At 43.5% G+C, this 12286-nt stretch overlaps 1 protein-coding gene and 1 long non-coding RNA gene across 3 annotated transcripts in view; one reads left to right on the top strand and one right to left on the bottom strand.

Moving 5' to 3' along the window:
• LOC140202504 (uncharacterized) overlaps window positions 1-12286 on the top strand; it is a 58024-nt gene that overhangs the window by 33730 nt on the left and 12008 nt on the right. The gene's annotated exons all lie outside the window — the stretch shown is intronic.
• The window catches only part of ano6 (anoctamin 6), a 171529-nt gene that overhangs the window by 24589 nt on the left and 134654 nt on the right, over window positions 1-12286 (bottom strand). For both annotated transcript variants that reach the window (XM_072267430.1, XM_072267431.1), the window contains 4 exons: window positions 11968-12196; window positions 8877-9046; window positions 2341-2438; window positions 194-321 (listed from right to left, as the gene is read on the bottom strand). In XM_072267430.1, the coding sequence (XP_072123531.1) occupies window positions 194-321; window positions 2341-2438; window positions 8877-9046; window positions 11968-12196 (625 nt within the window). The remainder of the gene's footprint in view (window positions 1-193; window positions 322-2340; window positions 2439-8876; window positions 9047-11967; window positions 12197-12286) is intronic.

Below are 12286 nucleotides of genomic sequence, written 5' to 3' on the forward strand. Positions count from 1 at the left end.
CCCACACCAATATCCCCTGGACATTTGCCACATTTCTCCCATACATTTCCCTGAGAACATCTGTTTCCAATTTATGCTTCCAAGTTCCTGCCTGATAGCCTCATATTTCCCCTTACTCCAATTAAACGTTTCCTTAATGGAAACTATTACAATTGATGCCTATTTAACAGTAAGTTTTTTAGTGAAAACATACCCATTTCAAGGTATTCATAAAACAATCCAAGCTTTGATATGGGCTGCAGCTGATAGTCTTGTTCCCATCTGGGGAGTACATTTTCAGAACTTTTCATCTGGCAACGACTTATAAGATTCTTTAACCACCTGTACAAAGAACAGCAGGGATTTGGTAAATAGTCAAAGTTTCCAGATGAATACAGGCAGTTTTAATCAGAATAGATTTAAAGCAAAAAGCCATAGGGATTTAGATAGCAAAAGTCTTATCTAGAGCATGCCAAAGGTCTTCTCTAGTACTTTTCAACTGGATGACGGCATGCACCAAAAATGCATGAAGGGGATTTTGGATCTGAAACTGCAATAAAAAATGTTCAAAAATTTACATTGTGCACCAAAATTTACAGCCTCAGATTCAAACCAGGATGCTTCCTATTCTGGATTCTATTTGTTATTTATTTGATAACAGTGGACAACAAAGATTTGCTTCCTGAATACTTTTGGATGTATCTTGTGGATTTTGTGCTGCTGATTAAGAAAATCACCTTGAAATTTCCCTATCACGCACCACTCAATTCATAATTGAAGTCAGAATAATCAATGCCAAGTTTAAGGAAGGCACTTTTGTTGGTCCACAAATCAAACAAGTCATCCATGACAGGTAATTCCAAGAATGTCCAGTGGGACTGGAGAAGTTTGCATGGAAGGTGTTCAAGGATGTTGAAAATCTTCTTGGCAACTACAGAGCATCAAATTACTTGCAGTTGGCTGACAACATGCTTATAGCATACAAAACCATGAAGTGTAATGTCACTGAAGATTCATTTTCTGCATTCCTAGTTAGACCTCTTCCCTACAAATCTTGGTGCGGTCAATGACGAGCATGGTGAAAGGTGCGGTCATGGAGTAAAGGTATCAGGCTCATCAAACGAGAAGCCCCAGCCACTGAGTACAAACAAAAATCATCCACAAAACATTTTTAGCTTAGTTGACCTATTGCAAAGCGTCAGCACTGTTAAGCAATTAAATGCATTATATTCAATGAAAGTGATAAAGGGGGACTAGCTCCCACTACATATTAAAAGCTCCCAATGGCGTACACCTCAAACAGCCTCTGACAACCTACTCCAGTTCCTGGCCTTCACATGTGGCTTAGCTACTACGCTCAGTAGAACCATTTCTACTGACAGGAGAAGGGGCAAAGGTGGGTCACTGGTGCCTTAAAACCAGTCGCTTCGGGCAGATGGGGCTCATCAGCCGTGGTTGGCAGCTCATCAAGGAGAAGGAAATCTCTAATCTCAAACCGCCACTGCCTTGCAGCTATACCCACTCATGCGGGAGGCTTCGGGAGTAAACCCCGAGGGAAAAATCCGGAGCTGGAGTCCCTAATGCAGTCCAATGTTGAGTTCAACGCCGACTGGCAACTCCTGTGACGCTGCTTGTACCAAATGGTATCGGTCTCTGCTATTCCTTTGGGTTCATCAGAATGTGTGGAGAGGGAGGACCTGCCACACGGGCAACAGCCTGCTCTCCATATCGTACTGCCCTGGCTTGTGTATCTAGACGGCTCGGACGCATCATCCATGGTTGACTGTGACTGATGGAGACCTCAGCTGCCGCAGCATTCAATTAAAGTCAATTTCTTGTTTGTCCAAGTTCCTATGTGATACATGTAGTCTGAAATTTTATTTGTGTTGAGCTTCAAGTGATTTGTCATAAACCAAAAAATATTTTGAGGAAGCAACATTTGCGGAAAAGAATAGTTGTCCAGTGAAATCAAAAGGGAAAATCTCACTACTAAAATTTACTTCCGAACTTAGGAATAAAAATTGGTCATAAATGCCCCCACTATAAGAAGTTAAAAATATTTGAATAAGGAGATTGGCTCATGCGCAAGATCTCTGTCCATAGGTCATTTATATACAGAAAGGAGAACAGTACTGAACCAACAGGAGATGAACAGACTCCCAGGAGGAGGTCTGGTACACGCAAAGTAATTTCCATCTACTACCAACACAATAATGACCACCAAGCTTCTCAAATATGCAAATTTACAGATATTGAACATTTTTGAAAGGAGGGTAAAGGGAAGTTAAAACAGATTTTTATCTCTTTATGCCGCAAACCTTTGTTCAACTGGAAACAGCAACACCTTTTGAATGTACTTACGGAATGAGAACTTCTTGAATGTTGTTCCATATAGCCTTTCCTCCCATTATGATCAGCAGCTGGGTTGATAGTTCAATAAGGCAGCCACCAGGGTCACACTGCAAATTTAGCAAAGTAAGAGTTAACCTTCTTCTCGCAGGGCAGCTTTCAGCAACACATTTGAAGATTTATGTACATCATCAGGGAGAATACTTTCAGCTTCTCCATTTGACTAAGACATTGAATAGCTCATTTATACAGTTTGTAGAAGTTCCAAAATGTTTGTAGTGCTCTTTGCCTTGGTTGATGGGACTAGATGAATAACAGTTCAGCATGAACTAGTCATAAAACACTACAGCACTGAGATAGGCTCTTTGCTGAAGGGCCTGTTTCAGTGTTCTATAACTCTACGTGTGACTTTAACAGAAAAGGCAAAGGCAAACAGATGAAGTGGAATATCAGCAATACATTGAGAAGATAGGAGACAAAGCATTGGGATCAAAGGAAATTTCCTGGTACAAATATTGTGGTGGCTGATATTTATTTATTGACATACTGCATGGAATAGCCCCTTCAAACCCTCCGAGCACGGCATCCAGCAACCTCCCAATTTAACACCAGCCGAATCACGGGACAATTTACAACGACCAATTAGCCTACCAATTGCTATGCCTTTGGACTGTGGGAGGAAACCCATGTGGTCACGGGGAGAAGGTACAAACTTCTTACAGGCAGTGGTGGGAATTGATCCCAGGTCACTTGTACTGTAAAGCGTCGTGCTAACCACTACACTACTGTGCCGCTCATATATCAATGGTGTCTTGGTTTCATGTATTCCTTCTGCAATTGAATGGTTTTATCTGCTGGTCACCCCTGGGCAAGGTGGAGCACCTGCTTAGCCCCTGACCAGGGTCACGTGAAGCCATGGGAGCAGGAGGTGGACGGTCGTATGAGCAGCCGATGCAGATCACAAGTCCTGGTTATGCGACCACTGACGCCAGGCAGACAATCTCTGAGGAGTATTGATAATGGCTGGGGTCACCCATCTTGTAAAGACACTGCCCAGAAGGCAGCAATGGTAAACCACTTCTGCAGAAAAATTTGCCAAGAACAATCACGGTCAAAGATGATGATTGCCCATGTCATGCAGCAGGGTACATAATGATGATGACCATGAGACTGAAATGGAGAATATGTTAGCAAACTCTGCTGAAGAACTCTGCAAGGTGGCAAATAGTGGCAATTCAAGAACTGAAGAATGACAGTCAGTTGGCAAAATGGCTGTTTGAAGACAGATGTAATTAAATATTGAAAAACACAAAATAATTAAATAGCTGTGGATGCCAATTTATGTATTTGTAAGGCAGTGATTGATAGGTTCTTGATTGGTCAGAGCATGAAGGGATATAGGAGAAGGCAGGAGATTGGGGCTGACAGGAAGATTGGATCTGCCACGATGAAATTGCAGAGCAGACTTGATGAGCCAAATGGCCTAATTCTGCTCTTTTATCCTATGGTCTTATGGTCAAAATTAAATTAAGTGAAGGAAATGCATTTTAAAATAATATAAAGCAGAGCAAAACCAATTTTCCCAGAGCAGCGGGCATTTTGTCTGGCCGCAGCTGATGTGAGAAGAACCCTAGCTAGGGTCAACCTACATGAAGCTGCAGGGCCTGATGACATACCTGGCTAGGTGCTGAGGGACTGTGAAGCCCACTCTCCCTTCGGGCTAAAAGTCTGTCACCAGCATCCAACAGGGTGATGGTGGCCTGCTTTATTGACCACCGTCCAGTGGCACTGACCTCACCAAGAATGAATTTGGGTCTCAACATCTCTCTTTGTAACTGGATCTTGGATTTCTTGACCGAAACTTCTTGGGAGCGACATCTCTAGCTCCTTCACGCTGAGCACTGGTGCCTCCCAAGGCTGTGTGCTCAGCCCACTGCTGACGCATAATTGTACTGCTAGATCCAGCTGAAACCAAATCTTCCAGTTCACTGATGACACAACAGTGGTTGACCTGATCAATGACGACGACAGGGTGGCATGCAAAGAGGAGGCAGAGCAGCTTGTAGAAAGGTGTGAGGACAACAAATGGAATCTCAGCGTGATCAAGACCAAAGAGATGATTGTGGACTTTAGAAAGGTGCAGGCTGGCCACTCCGCCATGGAGAGAGTTAGCAGCACCAAGTTTCTGGAAGTGCATATAACGGACAATCTCACCTGGTTCCTCAACAGAACTTCTTCAGTCAAGAAAGCACAGCAGTGACTCCATTTCCTGTGGAGACCTAGGCGGGTGGGACTCTCCCCCCCACCCCATTCTAACCAATTTTTACAGGGGCACCAGCGAGAGTATCCTGCCCAACTGCCTCACCATCTGGTACAGGAATTGCATCTGACTGCAAGACCCTACAAAGGATTGTGAGGACTGCTGAGAGAATTATCAGGGTCTCTCTTCCAGCCATTGGAGATATTTATCAGGAATGCTGGGCATGCAAGGTCCTTAGCATCACCAAGGATCTCTCCTGTCCATCCCACAATCTCTTTGGCACCTATCCGACAGGAGGTACTGAGGCATTAGGGCAAGAACTATTAGGATGGGAAACAGCTTCTTCCCCCAGGTTGTGAGACGAGTGAACTATCTGCCACCACCCAGGCCTCATTGTATGAAGTGCCAGTAGTTATATACCGTTTACTTTTAACTTGTGTTGTAAATGCACCTTTGGCTAAATGTCAGTATTCTGGTATATATTTTATTACTTGTTAATTTATTTGTGGTAATATTACTTTATGAATTGTACGTGAGTTATATGTACTGTGTTGTGTACTTTGGTCCGGAGGAACATTGTTTCATTTGACGGTATACATGTGTACGGTTGAATAACTACAAACTGAAGTTGAACTTGATTTTCCCAAACACAAAGGTTTTTAAACAGATAGTAGGAGTAATGCTTATCCTTCATTGATTTTGCCTCTCTTGTTATTGGTCCTTTAGTTATAGATTTAAGTGTTTTCACATTAAAGAACAACCTTAGACATCACCTGAAATATCAGAAAGTGACCTGCTAGATTGACCATCCGACCATCCTGGGACAAGTACCCAGTCCTATCAGATGAACCATGATAATGGGTTGTAGAACATCTGAAGTTCAAAGGAAACTTACATATATGTCACCATATACAACCCTGAGATTGATTTCCTTGTGGGCATACTCAGCAAATCTACAGAATAATAACCATAACAGAATCAATGAAAGACCACCCAACTAGGGCGATCAGCCAGTGCAGAAGACAACTAACTGTGCAAATACAAAAAGAATAAATAATAATAAATAAATAAGCAATATATATTGAGAATATGAGATGAAGAGTCCTTGAAAGTGAGTCCATAGGTTGTGGAAACATTTCTATGATGGGGCAAGTGAATTTGAATGAAGTTATCCCCTCTGGTGCAACAGCCTGATGGTTGAGGGGTAATAACGGTTCCTGAACATGGTGAGGTGAATTGACACAATTGAAGTAATCCATAAGTAGCATATCCTTAACCTTGTTTCCTTGTTTATGAAGTTAACTAAAGACTTCAGTTCCATCTTAGTGCAAATCCCCACAGAGAAAAATTGGCAGCTGAGACATCGTAAAGTGTTTCTCACACACTCCTGCGATCATTACAACAGAAGTCTATTTTGGTGTACATTATATTCATGCATGAAGCACAATATTCTGGGAGCCAAGTGGATGAGAAAGATCGGTGTGCTACTACAGATCTAAATGCAGCCATATAACGTGCTAAGATTTTCACCCCCTTCCCAGCCAGGTTCATCTCATCTTCTGGAAAACAAATTTACTGAATTATCTGGAGCATAAAGAAATTCACCCTTCCAGGTCCCATTAATGAACCAATCATCAACCTTTATTTATTTATTGAGATGCAACACGGAACAGGCCTTTCCAGCCCTTTGTCACGCCGCCCAGCGACCGCCCCATTTCACGGGACAATTTACAACGATCAAGTAATCTCCCAACTGGTACGTCTGTGGACTGTGGGAGGAAACTGGAACACCTGGATAAAACCCACACGGACATGGGGAGAACATACAGGCAGCGGTGGGAATTGAACCCGGGTTGCTAGTACTGTTAAGCATTGTGCCAGCCACTATGCTACCGTACCACCTCAACATAGCCAGAGCTGACTCACTAATTGGAGAATTATAGAAACCAATCAGACACAAAATAATGCTTTACTTTGAGACTGTTTATCATTTTCATAATGATCTATGTGGAACATTTGACTTTGCTATTAAATCCATGGATGTGGGTGTTGCTGGCATGAACTGTGGATATTTCCCAACCATAATTGTCAGGACAAGATGGAACAAGTTTTTGAACCGGCCCTGATATAACACAGTAGCTTTCTGCTTAGGAGTTAAGAGTCAATCACATTGGCATAGAGTCAATTATTGTCCAAACCAGGAAAATCTTCAGCATTCCCATTCTGAGGACATTTTGAACCAATCAGGCAATTTTCAACACACACAGCCGGAAAGGAGAAAAAAAGACGAGGAGTAGATTTAAAACGGAGAAACACAAGGTGATAGGTGAAACCAGGAGAGGGAGGGGTGAAGTAAAGAGCTGGGAAATCGGTTGGTGAAAGAGTTACGGGGCTGGAGAAGGGGGAATCTGATAGGAGAGAACAGAAGGCCATGGAAGAAAGAAAAGGGGAAGGAGCACCAGCAGGAGGTGATGGGCAGGCAAGTAACTAGGGTAAGAGAGGGAAAAGAGGATGGGAATGGCGAAGGCGAGGGAGGGACATTAGCTGAAGTTCGAGAAATTGATGTTCATGCCAGCAGGTTGGAGGCTACCCAGATGGGAAAAAAAGGGTGTGGTTCTTCCAACTTGAGTGTGGCCTCATAACGACAGCGGAGGAGGCTATGGATAGACATATCAGAATGGGAATGGGGAGTGGAATTAAAATGAGTGGCCACTGGGAGATCCTGCTTCTTCTGGTGGACTTGGTGCTCGGTGAAGCGTTCTCCCAATCTACGTCAGGTCTCACAGATATACAGGGGGCCATGCCGGGAGCACCAGACACAGTATATGACCCCAACATACTCATAGGTGAAGTGTTGCCTCACCTTGGAAGGACTGTTTGGGGCTCTGAATGGTAGTGAGGGAGGAGGTGTAGAGGCAGGTATAACACTTGTTGTGCTTGCAAGGGTAAGTACCAGGAGGGAGATCAGTGCGGAGGGACGAGTGGACAAGGGAGTCACGTAGGAAAACAAAAGGTGTGTGGGGGTGGGGGGAAGAGAGATGTAGTTGGATCCAGTTGGAGACGGAGGAAATTCGGGAGAATTGCATGCTGGACACAGAGGTTGGTGGGGTGGGGGGGTGGTAGGTGAGGACAAGAGGAACCCTATCCCTGGTAGGGTGGCGGGAGGATGGGGTGAGAGCAGACATTCTTGAAATGGAAGAGATGCAGTTAAGGGCAGCGTTGATGTTGGAGGAAGGAGGACATCTCCCTCACTCTGGAATGAAAAGCCTCCTCCTGAGAGCAGATGCTGGGGAGATGGAGGAATTGAGAGAAAGGGAATGGCGTTTTTTCAAGTAACAGGGAGGGAAGAGGTATCGGCCAGGAAGCTGTGAGAGTTCATGGGTTTATAAGAGACATCAGTAGATAAGCTGTCTCCAGAGACAGAGACAGAGAGATCAAGAAAGGAGAGTGAGGTGTCGGAAATGGACCAGGTAAATTTGAGAGCAGGGTGGACGTTGGAAGCAAAGTTGATGAAGTCAACGAGCTGCACATGGATGCAGGAAGCAGGTAATTTACTGACAGCTTTATAACAACTGGCTTGTTTATTCCTACAAACACGAGGGGAGATCCCGTCCTGACGAAGGGTCTCAGCCCAAAACGTCGACTGTACCTCTTCCTATAGATGCTGCCTGGCCTGCTGCGTTCACCAGCATTTTGTGTCTGTTGCTGGGAGATCTGATAGAGCTTTATAAGATTATGAAGGGTGTAGGCAGAATGGACCAGGAGCATGTGCTTCCCGGGGTAGAAACGTCTAATACCAGGGGGTATGCATTGAAGATGAGGGGGTGGGTAGTTTTGAAGGGGATGTGAGGGGTAAGTTTTTTACTTAGTGAGTGATGGATGCCTGGAATGCACTGCCTGGTGTGGTGGTAGAGACAAATACATCAGAGGTTTTTAAGAGACATTAGGATAGGCATACGGATGTGAAAAAGAGGGAAGGATGTGCACATGGTTTAGGGAGGAGGGATTAGTTTTTGGGTGTTTTTGATTTGCTATTTAGCTGGCTCAGCACAGCATTGAGGGCTGAAGGGCCTGTTCCTGTTCCTGTTCCTATACTGTTCCATATTTAGAACTGAATTCCTATTTTAAACTTTCAAACTTCCAGTGGACTTTTCATTAATTGTGCAATCCTACAACGGAAACATAACCGATGTACTTCCACGAATACAAAAAGAATCAAAAGATCAAAAACATGCTTTGTCACACGAGCTACTACAGACAATCACGCACTTTATTGTGCAAACATTACCTCTTCGTTTCTGAATCTTCCCAACCAATAAACTGGCTCTCCAGGGTAACCGACAACTTTGCCTTTAAAGAAAGCTATGTAGAAGCAGGAGGAGTAGTAGTTGACAAACTGGAAGAGAAACATCTTCAAGGTCAAGCTGTTTTCATAATCCGTTTGTGTTCTTGGTAGTTCTGAATTAAAAATGACAAATATTTCAGCAATTACTAAATATTGGTTATAAGACCATAAGACCATTAAGACATAGGAGCAGAATTGGGCCATTCGGCCCATTGAGTCTGCTGTGCCATTTCATCATGGCTGATTTATTATCCTCTGAATTCCATTCTCCTGCCTTTTTCCCGTAACCTTTGATGCCCTAGCTAATCAAGAACCTATCAACCTCCGCTTTTATTATACCCAATAATTTGGCCTCCACAGATGTCTGTGGCAACGAATTCCACAGATTCACCACCCTCTGGATAATGAAATTCCTCTTCACCTCTGTTCTAAGTGGACATCCCTTTATACTGAGGCTGTGCCTTCGGGTCCTAGACTCTTCCAGCAAAGGAAACAATTTCTCCACATCCACTCTGTCAAGACCTTTCAATATTTGATAGGTTTCAATCAGATTTGTCAATCTTCTAAGGCCAGTGAGTACGAGCCCAGAGCCATCAAACACACCTCATACATTAACCCTTTCATTCCTGAGATCATTGTTGTGCACCTCCTCTGGATCCTCTCCAATGCCAGCACATCCTTTCTTTGATAAATTGCCCTAAATTGCTCACAGGTGCAGTTTGACCGATGCCTAATAATGCCTCAGTATGTTGTCTGCAGAATTAAATCTGTCCTTCCAAAATATGAAATCTGTGATCTTCAACTGCAACCTTATCATGCATCTATGCAGGCAGCCTTGTCCGCACTACTGCATAACTGTGTCAGGCTACCTTGTGTGTGGAAATTCTGTCAAAGATAATGAAGCCACAATCTACTGTTTCAGATAACGAGTGACTACGGCAGAATGACAGTCAATAAAGCACACCATTAAGTATCAACAGAATAACTATTCAAGATTGCTGGTTTTGTGTTGTTAATCATGAAAAGTTACAATAAAACATGAGCTGTGTTTCAACTAATTATTAATATTGCTAATATAGCTATTACAACTGTTCTTGGGTGGTGGGGTGGAGATACATCTCTACCAAAGGAGGTGTAAGGCTCTCCCTCCCTCTGCTAACCTGCAGGTCACTCTTGGGCAAGGTGTGACACCCGCTTAGCCCTCACGCCCAATCAGGGTCATGTGAAGCCATGGAAACACGTGATGGATGGCCGTAGGAGCAGCTGGTACATATCACAAGTCCTGGTTATGCAACCACTGACGCCAGGCAGACAATCTCTGAAGAGTATTGATAATGGCTGGGGTCATCCATCTTATAAAGACACTGCCCAGAAGAAGGCAATGGCAAACCACTTCTGTGGAAAAATTTGCCAAGAACAATCATGTTCATGGAAAGACCATGATCACCCACGTCATATGACACAGCACGTAATGATGATTAGATTAGATTAGATTCAACTTTACTGTCATTGTGCCTAGTACAGACACAAAGCCAATGAAAGCATTGGTACTCGGCACAACGATGATGATGATGATGACAACTCTACGTGTACAATAATCGTGATGATATGTTGATGACTGATTGCAGCAATTAAGTGAAAAACATTTAAATCAGTTGTCTTATCTATTCAAAATCTGCTCTGCTGGGGAGAAGCTGACAGCGATGCAGGTGGATGCTTCCCTGGTGTCATGGATTCTTGATTACCTGACTGGCAGACCACAGTACGTGTGCTTGTAACACTGTGTGTCCGACAGAGTGATCAGCAGCACTGGGGCTCCACAGGGGACCGTCTTGTCTTCCTTTCTCTTCACCATTTACACCTCGGACTTCAACTACTGCACAGAGTCTTGTCATCTTCAGAAGTTTTCTGATGACTCTGCCATAGTTGGATGCATCAGCAAGGGAGATGAGGCTGAGTACAGGGCTACGGTAGGAAACTTTGTCACATGGTGTGAGCAGAATTATCTGCAGCTTAATGTGAAAAAGACTAAGGAGCTGGTGGTAGACCTGAGGAGAGCTAAGGTACTGGTGACCCCTGTTTCCATCCAGGGGGTCAGTGTGGACATGGTGGAGGATTACAAATACCTGGGGATACGCATTGACAATAAACTGGACTGGTCAAAGAACACTGAGGCTGTCTACAAGAAGGGTCAGAGCCGTCTCTATTTCCTGAGGAGACTGAGGTCCTTTAACATCTGCCGAACGATGCTGAGGATGTTCTACAAGTCTGTGGTGGCCAGTGCGACATGTTTACTGTTGTGTGCTGGGGCAGCAGGCTGAGGGTAGCAGACACCAACAGAATCAACAAACTCATTCGTAAGGCCAGTGATGTTGTGGGGATGGAACTGGACTCTCTCACGGTGGTGTCTGAAAAGGGGATGCTGTCTAAGTTGCATGCCATCTCGGACAATGTCTCCCATCCACTACATAATGTACTGGGTGGGCACAGGAGTACATTCAGCCAGAGACTCATTCCACCGAGATGCAGCACTGAGCGTCATAGGAAGTCATTCCTGCCTGTGGCCATCAAACTTTACAACTCCTCCCTTGGAGGGTCAGACACCCTGAGCCAATAGGCTGGTCCTGGACTTATTTCATAATTTACTGGCATAATTTACATATTACTATTTAACTATTTATGGTTCTATTACTATTTATTATTTATGGTGCAACTGTAATGAAAACCAATTTCCCCCGGGATCAATAAAGTATGACTATGACTATGACTAAGATTGATTGAGTCTATATTTTCCCCACTGACATCGGATTTCTGAGTGGAGATTGAACCCATGAACACTACTTTACTACTTTCCTATTTCTATCTTTGCACTACTTACTTAATTTAACTATTTATGTTTTTCCCTATTATCTATTGCAATATACCGCTGCTCAAACAACAAATTTCATGACATACTCTGGTGATACTAAACCTGATTCCGATTCTGAAGATTTTGCTCTGATTCACGGTATTGGATATCTAGAAATCAACTTACCAAAATCTGTGATCAATATTGCTACTCTTTCGTAGATTATGTTCAGAATCATGATGAACACAAAGTTAATGAGAGAGGCTGTGACCGAGGTGGCCATCTGAGGAGTTAAATAGTCTTTCAAAGGCTCCAGATCAGCATTGATCGCTTTAGGGAAATTGACAGAAAACTCAAAAAAGACAGCCAGCCGGTACACAATGATGGCAACTACTGAGGCAACAATCAGAGATATCTGAAAGGACATAGACAGGAAACATTTAAGCACTGTAATTAAATCTTAAACATCTGATTCATAAAAATCACTCATTAGTCAATGTAACAA

The sequence above is a fragment of the Mobula birostris genome, chromosome 9 (genome assembly GCF_030028105.1).
Source record: "Mobula birostris isolate sMobBir1 chromosome 9, sMobBir1.hap1, whole genome shotgun sequence".
NCBI lineage: Eukaryota > Metazoa > Chordata > Chondrichthyes > Myliobatiformes > Myliobatidae > Mobula > Mobula birostris.